Source organism: Stenella coeruleoalba (genome assembly GCF_951394435.1).
Source record: "Stenella coeruleoalba genome assembly, chromosome: 2".
NCBI classification, from domain to species: domain Eukaryota; kingdom Metazoa; phylum Chordata; class Mammalia; order Artiodactyla; family Delphinidae; genus Stenella; species Stenella coeruleoalba.
Window position 1 is genome coordinate 169801710 of NC_137147.1, and position 22296 is coordinate 169824005.

At 42.4% G+C, this 22296-nt stretch overlaps 1 protein-coding gene across 25 annotated transcripts in view; it reads right to left on the reverse strand.

Moving 5' to 3' along the window:
- Positions 1-22296, reverse strand: part of PIP4K2A (phosphatidylinositol-5-phosphate 4-kinase type 2 alpha) — a 485936-nt gene that overhangs the window by 70640 nt on the left and 393000 nt on the right. For all 25 annotated transcript variants that reach the window (XM_079913303.1, XM_079913297.1, XM_079913300.1 and 22 more), the window contains one exon: positions 761-858. In XM_079913303.1, coding sequence (XP_079769429.1) covers positions 761-858 — 98 coding nt within the window. The remainder of the gene's footprint in view (positions 1-760; positions 859-22296) is intronic.

The following is a 22296-nucleotide window of genomic DNA, read 5'->3' on the forward strand; positions in this document are numbered from 1 at the left end:
TTCACAATTGATCTTCACATGGGAGGGATTTCTCTGGGGCTCATCCCACTCATTCAGAATTGCTTCCCCCTTTGTGTTCACAGGCACACACACACACACCCCGTGCCCCCACTGGGGTACTCCACACACTAAGTTATGGTGATTTGTATATGTGTCCATTTTCAACCACCCGCCTGACTGTGAACCCCCGAGGGCAGGACTGTTTCTTATACATCGGTGTATGTCTGGCTCTCAATGGACTGCCTGCCACAGAAGGTGGTCCATAATGATGTCTAAAATGACATTCAAAAGAGGGAGAAATAGTCTCAATGCCCAACATGGCATCCAATTATGTTTTATAAAAATACACCTTCATTCTTTATTGTTTTAGGAAGTAGTCATTTCTGTTCATAAAGGAATCATCAGGAGAGTTTTGTGTAAGAGAGCTGAGGTCCATAGCTGCCCCCCCCCCAAAAAAAAAAGAATCCAAGCAATGTACAGCTTCAAACATTTAAATAGTAATGAGAACATCACTTTTAACATATAAGATATTCACAGAGAACAATATGCCGTATGCAAAAAGATATTACCCAAGAGGGCCTGCTGTTGCTTCTCTGAAAATGACAGATGGTTATGTTGATCACAGGATAAACTTTATCAGCAAAACTTCACTCTCACCCATTGAAAAATAATGTGATTATAGAAATTCACAAAAAGTCAAATTCGAATTCACACTCCTGGCAGCCACGTAAGTTGTACAAAAGGCTGTGCTTGTACTTACTTGTTAAAAAGGTGATTGTCCACCTTTATCTTTGAATAGGCCTTGAAGTCATCTGGCATCAACATAACAGGGATTTGAACATGGCTCAGTTCATTGATCTAGAAAAATATAAAATAAATGGCACAGGTTGTAAGTATCTAGGTAGGAAGTGCTTGACTTAAACACGTAATTTACCAAGAAAACCTCCTGGATGCTTGTACTTCCTGGCCCACATTCCTCCCTGTTCCTGCCCCAAATCGTCTCTTCTGACGCCTTCCCCACTCTTTTCATCAGCCGTCACCACTGCCCCCAAGCCCACGTCGGCTGCAACTCCCCGGCTCAGCCCTGTCTGCCGCTGGCCCCCTGGATGGCAGGGGCAAGGGAGGGGTTCTGGAGGGTGAACCCTCAGGGCCAGCCGTCCCTGCTTCTCCCCGTCCACCCTCCCACTGCCCCTCCAGAGCCTTGACCCAGAGCTCCTTTGATCCCATGTCCAGGTCAATTTCCCTCTGTAAAGAAAATATTCTCTCAAACAAAAAATCCAAAAACACAAAAACAAACAAACAAAAATTCTCTGAGAAAGAGGGCTTTTTAATTTCTGATATAAATATTTGTTGAATTAATCAATAAGACTATTTCTTCACACTTCGGGGTACTAAAAAGGAACACTGCCATTCATGTGGTCTTTACCTTTCTTGTGGGAACTAATTTAAAAATAAGTATTGGGATAGGGCATGAATTTACCAGAACAGGAACCTTCATGAAGGAAAGGAAGGAAGCATGTGGCCCTGCAACTGGATGAGAGGGAGATGGGTTGGCCAGGGGTCAAGACAAAGACACATCTTTATGTGGTTACAGAGAACAAAAGGTTAAATCCATTTCGGTTTACATTCCAGTGAATGGCAGGGACAGGGACAGCTTTTGACACCTGACTTTGAAAAAGTTGAACCTTCTCTTGGTTAATTATTTTTGCATTTAGCTCCCAAGTGATAACTCCCTGGTTGCTAGTAATAAAAACCACTTTAAAGGTTTATACTTCCAGTAAATGTGAGATACTTGGAAGGGTTCTCAGTTACAAAAACAAACAGAATGAGTTTCTTGATGGAGCAGAGTTGTTAACCCACTGCTGGGTTCACAGAAAGCAGAAGGAAATTTTCAAGACCTTCCTTCCCCTAAAGTGAGTTTAATCGTCCATAGGGCATGTGGTGACCATCAGGTAAGCGTGAAAGGAGGGGTTTCTCTGAAGATAGATGCCAATTTCACACTTTGGGTCAAAGCGTAACTGCGGAGCTCAACCCAAGACTTCAACATTAAACTAGGACCCCTGAAGGAAGTGAAAGTGGTCCCAAAACCCAGTGGAAGTAAATGTAAAGGGTGCCTGGAAGAAAACACCCTTAACACAGACCTCCAGGATTCCCACAGATTAAGTTCAACCAAATAGGAGTTCACAAAGACAACAAGAGTGGAGTCAACAGCAACAAAGACTGATGTTATTTTCAAGGCTTCAGCTGGTAGGACAATCAGATACAGAACAGAAGATAAAAACTATGAATAAAACGTATGAAGAGAGTAAGAGATGGACTAGCAAAAATGAGTAAACTATGAGACTTTCAAAATGACCAGTCAGACTTGAAAAAGAATCAAATAAAAATTTTACAAAATGGAAACTGTAACTGTTGACTTGAAAACAAAACCAAAAGCCTCTGACCTAGTATTTACGCAGCAGATTGGATAACTGGTATACCAGAGGGTAGATCTGAGAAAACTACCTAGAAGACCACAGACAGAAAGAATGGAAACGTAATATATGAGAGGATGGTTAAGACGGGGAGTGGAGTGGGTTTAAATGGAATCTTAGAGGAAGAGAGCAATACAGAATATGGGGAAGAGATAATACCTGAAGATGTGATGGTTGAGAATTTTTCATGACTTTATAAATCTGTACACGCATAATACCCAATGTACACAGAAGAAACCCACACCTAGAGACACTGCAGCTAGACTAAAGGACACCAAAAGCCGAGAGAAGAAAAGTGGCCAGGGAGAAAAGACACAACGCAACAAAGAGATGACTATCAGACTGACAGCTCACTTCCCAACAGCAAAACTGGACGCCCACAGACAGTAGAAGGATATCCTCAGAGTGGAAGATTACTGTCAACATAAAATTGTATACTGTGGTATAAGAAGAAATATATTTTGATCACTGTCTGGGTTTCTGGCACAAATCTCCTAAAACCCTTGCAACTTCCTAAGTGACGGGAGTATCTTCTGTCGTTCACCAGAAGCCCTTTCGGGGCATACCTGAATTCATGCTAATGAGGTGACTTAGGTTCAGACCCCTAGATGGCCTCAGGAGGGGGCTGGTCACCAGAAAGACCAAGTGACTGGATGGTTGGAACTTTCAGCCCTACCCACTGACCTCAGGGAAGGGGAAGGGGAGATGCTGGAGATGAAGTTCTGCGTAAACTTTTGAACAATAAGAGTTGGAGAGCTTCTGGGTTGGTGAACACATCCATACGCCAGGAGGGTGGTGCACCCCAGTTCCATGGGGACAGAAGCTCCTGCACTCGGGACCTATGTACCTCTGCATCGGTATCCTTTATGTTTATGTTGTTTAAAAATCTGTATCTTTCTTAATTTTGTGTCTGTTTAAACTGTCAATAAAAGCACATTCAAATGTTCCTCTATAATGATGGATCGCCCGTTTTCCCTGAGGTCCTAACAATTTTTGCTCTGTACTTTCAGGCTAATTAGGTGCTTATAAAATATGAATCCTATCTTCCTGGCTAATTGAACCTTTTATCATTGTGCACAGACCTTCTTTATCCTTAGTAATGCTTTTGTCTTAAAGTTATTAGTTTATTTGATACTAATAATAATAAACTGGTAAACATATATAAATAATAAACTGGTAAACATATATAAATGTTTAAACATATAAAATGTTTAAACAAATGTTTAAACATATAATAATAATAAACTGGTAAACATATATAAATGTCTTTCAGAGTTCTGTGAGCCGCTTAGCAAAATAATGGAACTGGAGGAGGGGACTGTGGGAACCTCTGATTTGCAGCCAGTTGCTCAGAAGCACACGTAACAACCTGGACTTGTGAGTGGTAACTGAAGTCGCGGAAGGGGCAGTCTTGTGGGACTGGGCTAATAACCTGTGGGGTCTGATTCGATCTCCAGGACGACAGTGTCAGAACTGACTTACTGCTTCAGGATATTGGAAAAAAACACATGTGGGACAAACCCATTAAAACTATCTTTCAGTATATTGGAAGATTGGGATTGACATATACACACTACTATATATAAAATAGATAACTAGGGGCTTCCCTGGTGGCGCAGTGGTTGAGAGTCCGCCTGCCGATGCAGGGGACGCGGGTTCGTGCCCCGGTCTGGGAAGATCCCACCTGCCGCGGAGTGGCTGGGCCCGTGAGCCATGGCCGCTGAGCCTGCGCGTCCGGAGCCTGTGCTCCGCAACGGGAGAGGCCACAACAGTGAGAAGCCCGCATACCGCAAAAACAAACAAACAAACAAACAAAAATTAGATAACTAATAAGGACCTACTGTATAGCACAGGGAACTCTACTCAGTACTCTGTAATGGCCTATATGGGGAAAGAATCTTAAAAAGAGTAGGTGTATGTATATGTATAACAGATTCACTTTGCTGTACACCTGAAACTAACATAACATTGTAAATCAACTATATTCCAATAAAAATTTTTAAAAAAACTATGTTTCAAAAAAATGAGAGCAAAATAAAGGCTTTTAACTGAGAACTTATCTACAACACACCTCCCTAGAGGAACTTACAAGCTTTAGAAGCACATTATTTAGACTCTATTAAAGATATACTTCAGAAAGAAGGTAAACATTGTGGGTGGAAGGTCTGAGATAACAAAAAGAATTAGTAAGTAAATAAACTGGTAAATATGAGGACAAATGTAAGTAAACATCATCTATATAAAGTAATAATGCCAAATTTATGAGATTAAAAAGGACAGAAATACACACTGAATAGCAACAGAGTATGAGTTGGAAAGTAGATGGCCACGGTTATAATGCTCATGGTATTGTTCAGGAGGAGAGGTAAGATATTAACTGCAGACTTTAAGTATTATGCTACAAATTCAAGGGCAAACATTAAAAGAATAAGAAACACAGTAGATAACTTCCAAACTAGTAGAAGGGGAAAAACAGAATAAGAAAACAAAACTCAATTAAAAAAAAAAGAAACGTGGGGCTTCCCTAGTGGCGCAGTGGTTAAGAATCCACCTGCCAGTGCAGGGGACACAGGTTCAAGCCCTGGTCCGGGAAGATCCCACATGCCGTGGAGCAACTCAGCCCGTTCACCACAATTACTGAGCTTGCACTCTAGAGCCCGTGAGCCACAACTACTGAGCCCATGTGCCACAACTACTAAAGCCTGCGCACCTAGAGCCCGTGCTCCACAACAAGAGAAGCCGCTGAAGTGAGAGGCCCGCACGCCGCAACAGAGAGTAGCCCCCGCTCGCTGCAACTAGAGAAAGCCTGTGCACAGCAACGAAGACCCAACACAGCCAAAAATAAATAATAAGTAAATTTTAAAAATAAAAAAAGAAATGCAAGCAAGAGATAAAAATTTGCACAACAAAAGTGGGACAAATAGAAAGTTAGTGATATAAATAAATCTGGATATATACCTAATCACAATAGGCATAAATAGGCTAGCAGTTAAACATAAAGACTGTCATAATGAATTAAAAACTATAAGGTATGTGCATGAGACACACCTAAAACATAAGAACTCAAATACATCAAAAGCTAAGGGACAGAAAAAATATATTAAATAGTACTAAAAATTACTGAAAAGCTAGCCTACTTTTATTAGTATCAAATAAACTAATAACTTGAAGACAAAAGCATCACTAAGGATAAAGAAGGTCTGTGCACAATGATAAAAGGTTCAATTAGCCAGGAAGATAGGATTCATATTTTATAAGCACCTAATTAGCCTGAAAAGTATAGAGCAAAAATTGTTAGGACCTCAGGGAAAACGGGCGAGCCATCATTATAGAGGAACATTTGAATGTGCTTTTATTGACAGTTTAAACAGACACAAAATTAAGAAAGATAGAGATTTTTAAACAACATATTGAAGCCAATATGATGCATACCTATTATATTATGGCCAAGTATTCTTCCAGATGATTGGGATACACTGTGGAACAAAACAGATTAAGATGCCTGCCCTCTGGAGCTTCTGTTTTAGTGGGAAGAGCCAGAAGATAAAACAATAAACTTAGTAAATTATTGTGTTAGAAGTAAATTATCTACTATGTTAAAAGGCTATGGAAAAAGGAAAAAGAGCAGGACAAAAGAGCTAGGGAGCACGCATCAGGGCACAGGTGAGAGTCACTGAAGTATTTAAAACAGGGTGGATTCAAGTAGGCCAGAGTTTGGAGGAGATGAGATTTAACATTGCAGTGCAAAGGCCCTCGGGTAGGGACATGCCTGGTATGCTTGGGACAAGGAGACCAGTGTGGCCGGAGCAGATTATGTGAGGGCAGAAACAGTAAGAGCTGAGATCAGCGGTAAAGGCAAGGGGTTCCTATAGGGCCTTCCGGGTCACTAGAAAGACTCGCTTTTACTCTGAAAGATAAGGGAGCTCTTGCAGCTTCTGGGTGATAAAGAGATGATATCAGTGAACTTAGGGCTTAGAAAGATGACGGGGTGGTGGGCACAGGCATAGAAATAGGGAGACTAGTTACACGCAAGTGTAGTAATAGCCTGTTTGTTTTGGTTTTTGGGTTTCTTTTGGCCGCGGCTTGTGGCCTGTGGGATCTTACTTCCCCGACCAGGGATTGAACCCACACCCCCTGCAGTGGAAGCACGGAGTCTTAACCGCTGGACCGCCGGGGAAGTCCCGTAATACCCTGTTTTGACCAGGACGACAGCAGTGTAGTTAGAGACGGGGAGTCAGATTGTGGATATTTTCAGAAAGTACAGACATGATTTCCTGGAGCTCTGAGCAGGGGTGTCAGAACGACAGAAGCTCAGGCCCACTCACAGGCTTTGGTCTGAACAATTAGAAGATGGAGCTGCCATCGACCGAGATGGGGGAGACTTCTCACCGTGTTTCTCTTTATGCTTTTTGATTTTTGAATCATGTTAAAGAATTGACTGGTCTAAAAATTTAATACTTCTTTAAAAACCCTATGACAAAAAAAATATATGCAAACTATCAGCTACAGTTATAAAATATATATTCATACAATATTTACTACTTATAATAATTAGTATAGAATTATATTATGTTGAGCACTGCACAGATTTTCAGATTGGATACCACCACCCTCATTTCTGGATCCACGTTGACTTTCATGTGGTATTTGCTTTTTTTTCATATAACCGTTGAGATTCCAGCTTCCTAAAGATTATCACTGTGCTACAGGAAGTAGTACAAAGTTGAAATTGTGAACTCCCTCAAACCAGCAGTTTGCATGGTGTCTCACAGAGGTAGAGAGCGCCCTGTTTCCCTTGAAATTTTAAAATCTCCCTCCTTACTCCTTGTGAATTTGCTGCAGTGCCCCAGGGCACTGTTTGGGGACCACAGCTATAAACAGCAGCAGATGTTTAAAAGAGCAAATGACATAATCTAATTATAGAATAAGATAATCAGAATAATCCCCTAAATGCATTGTACTGGATTATAACATATAACCACTTTATATTCACCTCAAACGACCTTCATTACAATCACCAGTTAATCCTCAGCCCGTATAAACTGATGATCTCTATAACCTTCCCAAGCAAATAGCTTTCTTGGGATAACGCTATATCAACTGCATTTGTGCAAAGCCAAATTACAATTCTGTTCCTATCAAATTATGGCAATCAGACATCACTTTTAGCCCATTCTATACTATATTATTAAAATCTCCTCTGTGTTATGGCCCATAAAAATGTATGAAACTTCCACTAGACTGATTTAAAATCATATAATCTCTCCCATTCAGTTTACTCATGTATCTTATAATATTAACTAATTCTCAGAGTATATTTGTAAAAAATTAAAATCTATATCTCTTTATGCTAGCACTGGAATATCAAAGTTTGGGAAAAAAAAGAGAGAGAGAGAGAGAATAAGACCTGGAAACCAAGACTTGTGACAAGCACAGTTAGAATGAAGCTGGATGGCAATTAAATCCATTTCTCAATATCGTATGGGAAATAGAAGAGAATAAATAAAAACAAAGGAAATTTACAGGGTGACAAGGAAAAGTGAAGGAGCAGACAACTTCATGTTGCTTTCACCAAATTATACAGAAGAAACTTGGCGAGAACATAATAAGTGATTCCTGTCGCATCTGTGCTTCCAGTGATTTCTGAGAAAGCAAAACCCCACCTGGCAGCAGGAACATGGAAATCCATCCATTCCACTCTTGTGCTGCTGCGATCTGTGTTGGTAACAACAGTATCTTCCTTAGAAAGCCGGCAGGGAAAGAGGAACTTTGGAGAGCCTGCTCTGAAAAATGTTTTGTTCTAAAAACATGAAAACCTTCCAGCCCAAATGGAATGTGTGATCTGTGAATTTCCCTCATCGATATGTGTTCCATACCCAGCCTTGTTATGTGAGCATCCGCTCTGCTGGGCGCCGTGCAGAGACCAGTGTTCACCCAGTCCACAGTCCAGAGGGGCCCACATGTTAGCTGAAGAAGTGCACAAATGTAAAGTTCCAACAATGACTAGTGTCAGGAGGAAGGAGGTCATCGGGCTATGAGCAAGCGGGACGGAGGCGTGGCCCAGGGCGGGGATGGAGGTGAAGGAGGGGCCAGCCTGGAGCACGAGGGGGAGGGGACAGGGGTTCCAGGAAGCAGGGTCGCAGATGCAAAGGCCCTGTGGTGGGGTTGTGTGTGGGGGGTTCAGTTAACTGGAGAGACGGCAGCTTAATGTGTTAGGAGTGCAGGAATCCAGGCGCACGAGACGGGATGGCGCTGAACCGCCTAAAAGGGCTGTAAGAGGCCACAGGAGCGCTCCAAGAGAGGACGCACGGGGCGGAGGGGAAGGGAGAAGGTTCTGGCGATACAGCACGGGTCTAAACACGGGCTTGTGGGACAGGACAGCGTAGTGCATCTATCGAGAGAGCGCACTTCAAGGGAAGAGTCCAGTTTTGAACTTGTGAAATTTGATGTGCTCTTGAGACACCTTATGTGTGTCAGGCAGGCAGGTGGACTTGTGGCTCTGACATTCCCAGGGGAGACGAGGAGTGGGGTGGGAGAGAGGAAAACAGGTACGTTGTGTGTAAGACACAGGTTATCCACGGGGGCGGCGAAGGCGAACAGGAAGAACTGCCTGCAAGGGAGGGAGTGAAAGCAGGGTCAGCTCGTGGGCAGCAAGGAGCGAGCGAGTCGAGAACAGAAGGGGACGAACAGTGGCGAATGCTTCTGAGAAGCGGAGTGGGACGGTGATTGTAACATGGCAGTTGGAAGCATTTGGGGCCCTTGGGCTGGGGGCTCTGATGGAGGACAGCCAAGGAAACCAGGCTGGGGAACGCTGAGGAGAGCAGGGGGAGGTGGGAGAAGGCAGACCCGGATCTGGCTAGGTTTTCAGAAGTCTGGAAGGAGAGAGATGCGGAGGGGTGAGGGATGGAGGAAGGGGCTGAGTCTAAAGACGGGATATTCCTTCTTGGGGAGGTGTGGGCTCCGGACTCCCAGCCTGCCTGAAGGGAATGGCTTTGGGGAGGCAGTCAGTCCCTCCATCAAGAAGAGGGAAAGGGGACAGGGGCTGTGCAGCGTGGCAGAACCTGCCCCAGGGGAGACGGGGTTCCCTCCACGGGCTCCTCTTTTCTCTGGGAAGGAGAGCCATGACGACCTGCTGAGGGGGAGAGGCAGGCCGAGCGGTGCGGGGGCTTAGAGAGAACACAGAGAAGCTGAAAAAGTGATTGCAGGATGTGGGAGAACAAGTCTGAAGAGAGAAATGTGGCTGGGCTTTGGGGCAGAGCTGGGAGTCCGTTCGCGGTGATGGTTAGTGTGCAGGGCACCAGGTGAACCCGTGCAGTGGCATTCCCCAGAGCCGGGCCGCAGGAAGAAGCTGCTGATAGAGGATGATTGGGCTTCTTTGGGTCTGAGGTTTTTGCTAGTTGGGTGTGCCAGAAAGATGACACAAAGTGTCACGGAGAGAGCAATGGAATTAATTCTAGGATAATCACTCAGAAATGGAAAGTCAGTACAAAACACTCATCCCCGACCACAAAGAGTTTCCCACTGTAGTTGATGGGGCAGCACATACACAGTGTGAAGGACAAAGCAGCAGAGCAGGAAAGCTAGAGTCCAGACAGTAAGTGTCCCAGGAACTCAGGGCAGGGACCTGTGACAGGTGTGCGGAAGGGCTTCTGGGAGGGAGTGAAGCCCGATGTGGCTCTTGAAAGATGGAGAGACGTGACTAGTGTTTCATTTAAATACATTTCGACAAGTTCCGTCTTCACAAACCAAGAGTTCCCCAGGAAGAAGGGAATGTTTGGCCCTCGTTATTTGAGAAGAAAAGAGATGAGAAGTCAAAGCCAATCATGGTGAAATTAAAAGAGACCCGTAGCAAAGGAGAGATTTTCATGAGTTCCTGCCGAACCTTTTACAAGCACCGCCAAGTTAATAGCTCTGTATCTTTCTGGTGTTTGCACTATGTAATGCTTCTAAGACCTGTTGATTCTGTTGTGCTTTTTTGTGTATTAAATATTCTTCATTTTTCCAAATAAATAAATAAAATAACGGAGACCCATAGCGATCCCCCAGTCTAATGCTAATGTCTCACTGTGCAGATTACAGCACCCCCTGGTACGGCCGAGCCTTTATAATCGAGGAGGAGCTTGCCACTGAGTTGTACTAGACAGCTACTGCATCGGCATTTCTTCCACAATGCCTTTCCTTCACAATGCCTTCACGTTTCCTTTGGGTTTCTCTCCATGCGCCAGCCACCCCCCCCCATCCTCTCCCCACACCCCTTGGTCAGGTGAATAGCTAGATTTAATGATTTGCACACAAACACTTCACAAACCACAGGCTCTACCACTTAAAAGAACCTCTTAAGTAGTGAACAATATTTTTCAATAGTGTATCCGTGAGCCCCCCCTTTTTTCTATAAGCACATTTAATTTTTTTATATATAGGGCTCACCAGTCATTCATAAGTTTTACCAAAATATTAACTACAGCGCTGCCTGATCATTGAAAGGCCTGGATAATTCTCTCCTGTAGCCTATTACTTTGACATCACACAAACTAAAATATATCCTTGTCTCTAATTCACCTTAATGAGCTATCATCTTGAATAAGTCTGAGTTGATTTTATTTGTCAACTTCTATCTTCCACATAGGGCAATGGACTGTGAACTTTCAGACTTTAGGACAAAATTCTTGGGTTTCAAAGTCTTCAGTCTGAGAAAATTTTAATTTATTAGTTTGGCATTCTACCTAGCTCAACCATTCTATTGCTATATGGCCTACCTCGAAACTGGTGGCACAACTAATAATGGTTTATTATCATTAGCTTACATCAGTTTTACTTTTTTTTTTTGCAGTACGCGGGCCTCTCACCGTTGCGGCCTCTCCCGTTGCGGAGCACAGGCCCTGGACGTGCAGGCTCAGCGGCCATGGCTCACGGGCCCAGCCGCTCCACGGCATGTGGGATCTTCCCAGACCAGGGCACGAACCCGTGTCCCCTGCATCGGCAGGCGGACTCTTAACCACTGCGCCACCAGGGAAGCCCTTTACATCAGTATTTTAACAAAGCATTTATACTTTTCTTCCTGTCTTTATAGATATTCTATACATATAGGAAACACACACACATATATAGTTTCATTTATATATGCTACATAATATTCATGAAAGAAAACAAAAAGATTTGTGTTAACCATTACTATTTTGAAGGAAAAAATAACACACCCCGCAGGAATAAGCATGCATCATGAAATCCAAATAGTTTTTAATTTATGGAGATAAAAGTGCTTTTGGAGTTTACTTACTAAACTTTTATTTGGTTAGTTAAATAATAAACTGGAAGCAGTAGTTGTATTATGAAGGCAACATTTAAAGTTCCTTCAGGTTGCAAATATTTAATAAACTCTCACAACAAAGGTGCAATACCACTTTATACTTAATAGTTGTCAAACCACTTGGGCAAATAGTTTTTCATTTTCTATTTGTGTTGACAGTCACATTCAGAGTCCTATAACGCTCATGATTGTATATTGTAGATACTCCCACACAGAGAAGCTGTAGGCTTCTCCCCGGTGCCCTGGGAAGGGCCTCTTGTTCCTGTTTATACCGTGTCAGTCCAACAGACTGATGTGGACCAGCCCAGTCTTTCCGCTGAGCCACTGGGCATCAGAGTGGACAGTGCCGGAGCCCAACATAAGACATTAAATAAAGAAGCTTTGTTGTGAACGTCAACAGACACAAGGGCAAAGTGGAGGGTGGGAGGGTGAGGAAAAGGTTTAGTACAAAGTGCCCAAGTGTTCCTGATTGTATTACAATTCTAGAGTCGGGGGAGAGTGTGTAGAGGGGAAGATATTGTTGACATGGAGGATGGTAGAGGGAGGAGGGTGGGGGGAGCTGGTGAGGTCTAGGCTACCCTTGGCCTTGACTCACATTAATACTTGGCATTAACCTTGCTGCTCATACTTAGTGGACACCTGCCAAGCATCACATTCAACACTCTAGACACCGTATCTCATCTGATCTTTAACCAAATGGAGTAGGTACTAGTATTATTATCTCCATTTTCCAGATAAGAAAATTGAGGCTTAGTAAGATTAGGTAAACTAGTCCAGCCTAAACCTTCCTCAGTCAGGCAACTCACATGAGTTACCTCAAATATGCAAGTCAGAGAGCACGGCTGGCTGACCCTAAGATCCTTTGGAGATCCTGACAGCCTCTGAGGCAAGAGTCACAGCAACGTCAGAAACCATCCACCTGAAATTCAAGTCTTCATCATGTTAAAAACTTCTAAAGGAGTCCTTTCCTTTTTTTTCTTTAAGGAGTAATTAAACAGATGTTTAGAATAAATGATTAAATGCATGTTTAATTGGATACGCGCCATAACCTACAATGACATCAGCTGTGATTTTAATAAGCACAATCTAACTTTGCAAAGACCTGTATCACTGAGAAGTTTTCATTTCTCTGACATCCTTTGTCATTTCAAAAAAGGAAAATACTGTAAATTAACTATATTTCAATAAAAAACAAAAAAATACACAAAAAAAGGAGAAAATAAATATTCCTCAAAGTTTCATTAAATCCTAATGAATCATAAATAGTATCCTTAAAGGATACGAAATTGATTTCCAAAGTAGTTATTTATTTATTTATTTAAAGTACGCGGGCCATTCACTGTTGCGGCCTCTCCCGTTGCGGAGCACAGGCTCCAGACGCGCAGGCTCAGCAGCCATGGCTCAGGGGCCCAGCTGCTCCGCGGCATGTGGGATCTTCCCGGACCGGGGCACGAACCCGCGTCCCCTGCATCGGCAAGCGGACTCTCAACCACTGCGCCACGAGGGAAGCCCGAAAGCCATTATTTATTAAAGCAAATTGCTGAGTTTTCCCTTATGAAAAGTATGATTAACACATGGTACAGTAAAACTCATGTGACTTACTTTTCCTTTTATATTACTAAATGACCCAACTCACAAAAGGTATCTTGATCACTCTCTTCAGCAAAACATTCAAACTTCTATCCCACTCAAGTCACCTCCAATGCTGCAAAACATGGTCTTTGTTTATTTGTTTTGTGTATTAAATCTGCTGATTGCAAGGGGTGTCATTCCTGCAGAGGTAACACTGAATTCACACTGGCAAGAAAACCGAGTTTGCGGTTAAGCTGCAAACCTGGGAATGATAAACAACTACTGGACAAGGAATAAATAAGTGAGACCCAGCTGGTAATGGTTCTGAAGTGAAGGCATACAGACGTGTCCTCGCATAGCCATTTCACACTGAGACATATAAAAAATCAACTTCACTAATTTACATGATTTTTTTCAGTCAAAACCATGTTTATAAATCGTGAGGCATTATTAATGACACTTCATTAATTCAGATATATGCACCCTAGATACTATGTTCCCAGACGAATGCAGAATTGTATTGGTTTTCATTCAGCCAAGTTTACACAAAAAGGACTGAAAAAAACCCAGAAATCTCTCACACGCAGTAGACACTGAGATATTTAATCTGATTATAATAGACAATTCACTACAAATTATGCCACATTCAGGTGAAACAGGAGGCATCCAGCACGTCAGGCCGCGGGGTATGGTGCTGGGTATGGAAGCTGGTACATGGGCACTGGTGGGGGGAGCACGTCCCAGATTGGAGCAAGTCGGACACGGCAGGAGTGGGAATTATCTTAAAAGGGCTATTTATTCCTCCTCAAAATCTCAAGACACAGATTGAACCAGGCTTATTTTATCTCCTGAACATTTCCTACCACTTAAATATGAATGCATATTTTAAAACACAACTTGATGATAATAATAATAAAGAGGGTAGACTGAACAATGAGAAAACGGAACAACATAACCACAAAGGATTCAAGATCAGTAAGGACCCACTGGGAAAAAGAACTATAATGTGTAACTTGACATGACTGTAATTTTGGATACTATTTTAACTTTAATTAATTTCTTAGGGAAATCAATAAATATGTCATACCAGATCCCCTAGACTTTACAAGTTTTGCAATTGCGTCTAGCTTCTACAAAAGAATCCTGACTTCACAATTTAAAAAAAAGCGATACAAATTCACCATTAATGTTAAAACAAAAAAATCTCTTTTCCCCCCTCCGTATTCCTTCATATCAGTGTCTGAAAATAGATACTTTCCACTTACTGGACTCATCCTAAAAAAAACCCCACAAAATTCCTTTATGACTCTATGGTTGATAAGCATAGGATTCCTCCCACCCGATAATTTACTCTGAACATTTCTGCCCCAGGGTTCATTGGCTTTAGGAAGTGAATGAGTGGAAAACTAAAATTACTACTACCAAGAGATAATAGTTGAGGGTGTTCCAAGAGCGATTGGAACAAATCACAGCTGGATGGTCTAATGCTTTGGTCCCTGTTCCACAAACAGCAGGGGTCGTTTAAATGAGAATGGGAACTTTCCCTGGTTCTCCCCCAAAGGTGTACAAAATGACCTCCGGCGCATTTTTAAGAAAATAGTTTCCATAGCGTGACCTAGAAAAGGTCACCAAGATTGTGCAAGTCTCTCCACACTCTTGTCCAGACCATCTGCCTCCCTGTTTCTGGAGAGGGTGGGGAGCGGTAGCTTGGGGAGCAGCCACGAAGCAGAGAGGTGTAATAACATTAAGGGTTGTAATAACAAACTTTAAGCAATTAGGTAGCCTGCCTGGCGTGTACCGAATTGTCCAAGTTAGGTGCAATACCTATGACCACCCCTTCCAAATACCTTCTGAAGAAGACTTCTAAAAAATTCTTGAATTATATCTGTTTCTTTGTAAAATGGGGATACCGCCACCAATTTACATACTGAAGTTTCTATTTTATGGTGGTGGTAGCAACCATAACAATCTCAGAACAAAGAATATCATAAAAGGACTTTTTTCTACTAATTTTCTTAACAAGTTTGTGGCAGTGGGAGAAGATCACCTAAAATTTTTAATCTTATTTTTACTTTTTGATACCTAATTTCTTATTCTATGTTTTAAATTATATATATTAACTTGAACATCAGCTCTCATTTGGAAATAGTTTTATAATCTTGTAAAGAATATAGGTTGAAATAATTTAGAATTTAAAAAACTGATGTCTCAATATGATTCTAGCATGAAGCCCACTCTTGGAAAGGTGTGGCTCTCATTACAACTTAGACTGCAAATTGAACAGCAATTTGAAAGTTCTGAGGTTTCACAGGAGCAGACACGGCAAATTAGAGTCAATTACAGAGGCAGGAAAAAACAAGCAGTTGAAAATGTTTGTGAATTGTGTTTTTATCTGTCCTGAGGCAAGAGGTCAATTTTCAACAACTGCTCCATCAACACTCATTTACTAAGATTACCATATTTTAAAAGTTAATATCTTTCTGTGTGCAGATAAGACAAAAGCAAAGACACACGTAGGTTTCAATTAAAGCCTTCTTTTGAAATGTGAGCTACCTTTAGATGTCTAGAAAATAAATGTTTTATTTTGACGAGACAAATAAAAGTGTTCCGATAGCAAAGCTGGATAGAGATGTGAATCAGAGTACAAAGGTCTGCCATTCTAGCATCTATAAAGTCAAAAGCCCAAGTTAGTAACCTTAAGGGGATTTTTGTGTTGAACAAGGATCATTAAATCAATCTTTTGATTAATGACTACTTGACTAAAATTAAAACATCATCAGGAATACTTAAACTCTTGCTTAGAATCTTACTTTAATTTGTATCAGAGACGTACACTCTACCATAGACCATCTGTCAACGTGGTATCTTCAAGCTCGATCAGACACTTCTGATGGGTGTTTCTCACTGGTTGACCTGTGGCCAACTTCAACAAAAAGAATGAAGTCACATTAAAATTTTACCTCCCAAAGACTCTGACATGAAATTATTGAAATAGACCAAAGATTTAGAGGCTATTACAGAGGTAATACAGGCTTGAAAAGAATTCAAGAAAAATTTGCTGATGAAAACAATGTGAATGTGGTCCATTCAAAAGGAGCCTGGGCTTGGAGTCAGGAGACCTGTGACAGAGCCCTGGTCCTCCTACCACTTCATCACTGCCTACCCTTGGGCAAATTGTTCTCTTTTTTTTTTTTTTCTTTTTTGTTTGCAGTACGCAGGCCTCTCACTGTTGTGGCCTCTCCCGTTGCGGAGCACAGGCTCTGGACACGCAGGCTCAGCGGCCATGGCTCACGGGCCCAGCCGCTCCGCGGCATGTGGGATCTTCCCGGACCGGGGCACGAACCCGTGTCCCCTGCGTCGGCAGGCGGACTCTCAACCACTGCGCCACCAGGGAAGCCCCCAACTCTCATGATCTCGCTTTATACTTTTAAAAAGTGAGTTGGAGAAGATAGAGATTGCAAATGATATACTGTTTGGCCTAGACTGTGATTTAGAAAATGTCTGAATTAATCACCAATTTTTTTCAGACTGGAGAAAATTTACATACGGATTTAGATCTCTGGCTTCTTTGAAAAAAGGGAAGATCTGGCATCCTGCCCAGCATCACTCACCCGGCGCTGAGTAGTGGCAGAGATGCGCCCCTAGTCGGGCACAGGACCCACCATTCCCTATAGTCTTCGGCCTAATGTCTTTGCTCATCCCAGGGTTTTGGCCACCCCTGGGCTCCAGTGCCTGGCATGCAGGAGACAGTCTCCCAAACGTAAATGAATCGTGAAACAACTGTCCCCAGAGATTCTCTTAATCCTAGAAGAAACAGAAGACCTCATGAAGTATGGCGTTAATATGGGTGGAGGAGGCAGGGACAAGGTAGAAAGATAAGCCACAGCTCCAGTATTATAATCAGGAACAGGCATGATCTTGGGCCTTCCCTGAAATCGACATAAAGATGTGGAAGGGATGCTAAACAGAGATGTACGCCTGCAGCTGCCTGTGACTATGTCTCCAGAGGAGCATCAAGGTGGACTCACAGGAAAGGTGGAATGAGAAAGACGAGAGCCAGGTGGAGATGAGATGACCTGGAGTATCTGAGGCCAGCCTACCCACGCAGTACCTCCCAGATACGCAAACCAACCAACCAACCCTCTAAGCCAGCGGAAGTTAGGTTTCTGACACCTGCCATTGAAGACATCCAAATACAACACTCAAAACACTTAGTGAAGATAGAATGAATATAAACCTCTTTCATCTGGGGGAGATGAATGCTAGCAGCAAGGACGCAACACTTCTGGAAACTGATCCTGAAAGTTTCCAATGAACATATTTTACTTCTCATAGTCAGAGATCTAACATATGCCAAAATCACTGAATACTTCCTGATGGCTTTCTGGATATTCATCCTGCAATGAGGTCACCCTAAAAGGAGGGTCCCCCAAGTGGACTGTGAAAGAGAGGCTTCCATAAGGCACTGGAAGACCCGATGCTGGCAGCAATTCTGGCAGGGGGCCCTAAGTCCCACAGCCCTCCAGGAGTGGGGCCTGGCTGGCTACGGAGAAGACAGGGTGGGGTCCGGTGTGGAAGACAGCTATCTCCCCGGTACACCCAGGGGACCACATCTGCTGAAAAGTCAGTGAGAGATCGCATGCATTTAGTAAACCTATCACTCACACACGATCAATAAAACCTACCAGATGATGGAGAAGGGGGTGAACATGTATAGTTCAGCATTTCTTTTTTTTTAAAAAAGGATTTTTTCAGCAGTTGGGACCTATATTAAGATTCCAGAAGGGAAGCACTGAACTCCTGACTTGGTTAGGGCTGAATTTTGTTTTCCTTTCCATCAGCAGAACAGAGGGGCGGCTTGTTTTATTGCACAAGAAAGAACAATATGAGGAAGGTTACCATTATGCAGTTTATATAGCTTTCCCGGATTCCCGTGTCAAGTGATGAATTGACCATGCGTTTTTATCTCCTTCCCTTCCAGAAACCCTGCTAAAATGACAATAAAGGAAGCTTGCAATGGAAAAAACAACCCTAACAAAGAAAACTGTAACATGGACAACATAAGAGGAGAAATGTCAAAGAATCTTTCAAAGACAAAAAAATAAAGGGAGGATTGTTAACTGATAGAAGAGGAGAGAAAGATGCTACTTCAGTGCCCATGGCCACTTTGCTTCAGAGATGCAGAGGCCAGGCGCCCAGGGTTCAGGTAACAGAAGGTGCGCTGCCCGTTGCCAACCACGGCTCCCCGCGGGAGACAGGGGATGGATTCTTTAGAGAACTGAACCCAGGAGGCTTCAGAGTTGGGAACACCAGGCCCAGAGCAGGGCTGGGCTGGGGCACGGGAGGAGTGGAAATCTCCGCTGTCACCCCTGGGACCTCAGCCCTTGCTCTCTGCTCTGCTCCAGACACACCCAAATCCAGTGGCCACGCCTCTCAGAAGGAACAACCGCTGAGAAAGGCTGTCCCACTCCCCACCCACCTTCATGTAAAAGCCCAGCAGGTCAGGCGTTGCCACGTGCCCAGAGGGCGGGATCTGTTTTCCAACATCTCATTCTGAAATCTGAATGGATAGCAATGAACCACCAGATATAGAAGGAAAGCTTCTAATATGGAAGAAAAGAACTGAAAGAAATCTACAATTTTTAGTGATATATAACATCACATAATATTAAATCACCAAATTCAGTACTTCACAAAGTACTCAAAATAACTGAGGCAGGGAATTCCCTGGTAGTCCAGTGGTTAGACTCCATGCTTCCACTGCAGGGGGCACAGGTTCGATTCCTGGTCAGGGAACTAAGATTCCCACAAGCTGTGCAGTGCAGCCAAAACCCACCCCACCGGCAAAAAAAACAAAAACAAACAAAAAAATCTGAGGCCTAGTAAGGTGAACACTATTCCTTTAACCAAAAGCTGTGTATTGTTTTAGCCAAAAGGAGGGATGGAAGGAGAAATGAAAAGGAACAGGAAATATAGCATCATCTATCATGGCAGAAAGTCAACAGGTGATATCTATAATTGACAAATTCATAAACAACAGTATAAGCTTATTACCTATAAGCATAGGGGTAAATACCAGGGGAAATTATTATTATGAATATCTGTGTGTGCTAATATGGAAAGTTCTCTAAGAAACAGTATGAAGTGAAAAGAGCAAGATGCCTTTAATACACCCTCATTTCTGTTTTTGAGAAATGTTATACATTCATATATTTGTATATGAAACTTATAGGAAGTACCTAAAAGCTAGAGGAGCAGGTTTGGGGGTCTGGGGTGGAGGTGAAGTTCCTCACATGCTTATTCTCATAATAATGATGGAGGGGAAAGCCAAAGTGCTCGTGAAGTTTCTACCTCAGGGGCATATCATGTAACTCCAAGTCAGTGGTTCCCCACAAGCAGTGCATGTGCCCCTGCAAGGAGATTGGAGCATTTCTATTTATCTTTTATCTAAGAAAATTAACCTTCGCGAAATTTATTTTACAGTTTGACATATGGCCTCTGCAATCCATATATCAAACTGTCATGTGCTGTATATTGTAGGGGAGATCACCTGAAGAAATAGTAGGAACCCACGTCTTGGCAGTGGAGGGGTTGGCAGCGGGAAACAGCCCAGCTTTGTCCATGCCTGGTGTGTTGCAATGGCTTGCATCTTACGTGTGCCCACCGGGGTGGATTTACAGAACATACCATCTGGATTTAACTAAGCTAAATCAACCCTCGAAAAACAGACCTGTGCTTAAGAGGATACCCGAAAAGAAACCACCAAGTGAAACTAATACTAAAAACACAAGCACCAGTTAACAAGACTACGGCAGCGCTAAGAGAGCCGAGCTTCTGCCACATTCTCTCCACTGACTATTTATGAGGTCAAAGAACTGATGATTTAATCAGATAGGACAAGAATGGTTCGAGAACAACTGAAATTATTGAGAAGACTGTTTAAAATGTGGACTCCCATACATTTTGGTTAACTGATATACGTACACTTCTCTAAGTCTTAGTACGTTGTACCTTGAGACATTAGCTGATGACAGATGGAGGACAGCTATCAAAATGGGCAAGTCGTTTAAAAACTAAGCACTCAACCAAAGACAAACAGCTGTAGTTTTTTCAATGATGTTTAACATCATGTAATACTAAACTACCAAGTTTAGCACTCCACAAAATGTTACGAATTTAATGATTAACATACTGAAGCTACTTTCTGGGTTCCTTTAACAGCCAAGGATTAAAAACCACATACCACTCATTATTCCCACTAAGGTAAAAATGGCCAAAAGTACATGAAAAACCGATATGGCACCAAATTCAAATGAGTTCCTTTGTCGGCAAATACTACTGGCAGATACACAGAAAATACTGGTCAGTATCTTAAGACTTGAGGATGAGAACAAATTATGTAGCCTGCATGATTTCCTTTATAGCTGCATCAAAGTGAAGAGGATTCTAACATGTTTCTGCTTTTGGTATTTGCTAAATGATCCCATATATTCAAAGAACCACTGTGTGTGGCTGAGAGGGAAGCAGAGCCCTTGTACTTTAAAAAGCTGTGGAATTTAAGGCATGAGCCATGCACTTTTCCTTCGCGAAAACACAAGTGTTCCAAATTCGTGGACCTTTGCAGGGGTGGGAGGTGCCTGTCAGTAGCATGCTACTGAGAAGCAAAAAAATAAACATGTGTTAAGCTTCCTTTCAAAGTAAAGACTCAACATGGGGTAAGAAAATAACTGCTTTTTAAGAGAAACCAAAGCTTTGAAAAGAGAAGGTTCTAAGAAAACAGATGTTGGGAGATGTTTCCACTGTTTTGTGATCTTGTAGCCAAAAACAGTGTAACTATGCCATCTGAAAACTCCTGTATCAGCACACTCAAAGCCTTGGAAGTAGAATATTCCAGCCTATTAGAAATCTTGCCAAATAGTTTCAAAGCTTATTTGTTACTACTGTGTGCTGAACCCATTTGTTAAAACTTTAAAAACAACAATACCTTCCAGTAAATTTTAAAGTTTTCAGGAAAATTAAAATTTAACAACTGAAAGTCAACTAAAAGCTTTGTCAAGTCAACTGAAACTGGCAGGATGGGCCGAGACAAGGCATATGATGATTTAGTGACAATGGCTAGTGATACACCTCTTCTGTTTCCATTTATAAATCTTTGTGAGTATATTTTTCAGCCATTAAACAAAAGCCATTAAAACCAAGAAGCGGGGTGGGGGGCGGGAAAGACTGGGAGTTTGGGATTGACATGTACACACTGCTATATTTAAGACAGATAACCAGCAAGGACCTACTATAAAACAGAGGGAACTCTGTTCAGTATTCTGTAACAACCTAAATGGGAAAAGAATTTGAAAAAGAATAGATACATGTATATGTATAACTGAGTCATTTTGCTGTACACCTGAAACTAACACAACACTGTTAATCAACTATACTCCAATAAAAACAAAATACATGGAACCTTAGAGGTAGCTTTAAAAAAAAATCAATATTAAGACAAATTTTTCTTCAAATACACAAAGTATACTTCTCTCACTAAAAAATTAATCATTTTTAATGAGGGCAAAAGACTTTTTTATAGTGTTAAAATTATTTTAACATATTTAATCTTACCATTTTTCACTTTTGGAGATGCTGTAACATGTACACAACATTAAGATTTGCATACGAACATTATGTATAAATAAGTATACATGTTAGCATGCTTAAATTTCATCCACATGATGTGTGATCAAAAATAGCTGGAGTAGGGCTTCCCTGGTGGCGCAGTGGTTGAGAGTCCGCCTGCCGATGCAGGGGACACGGGTTCGTGCCCCGGTCCGGGAGGATCCCACGTGCCGCGGAGCGGCTGGGCCCGTGGGCCATGGCCGCTGAGCCTGCGCGTCCGGGGCCTGTGCTCCGCAACGGGAGAGGCCACAACTGTGAGAGGCCCCTGTACCGCAAAAA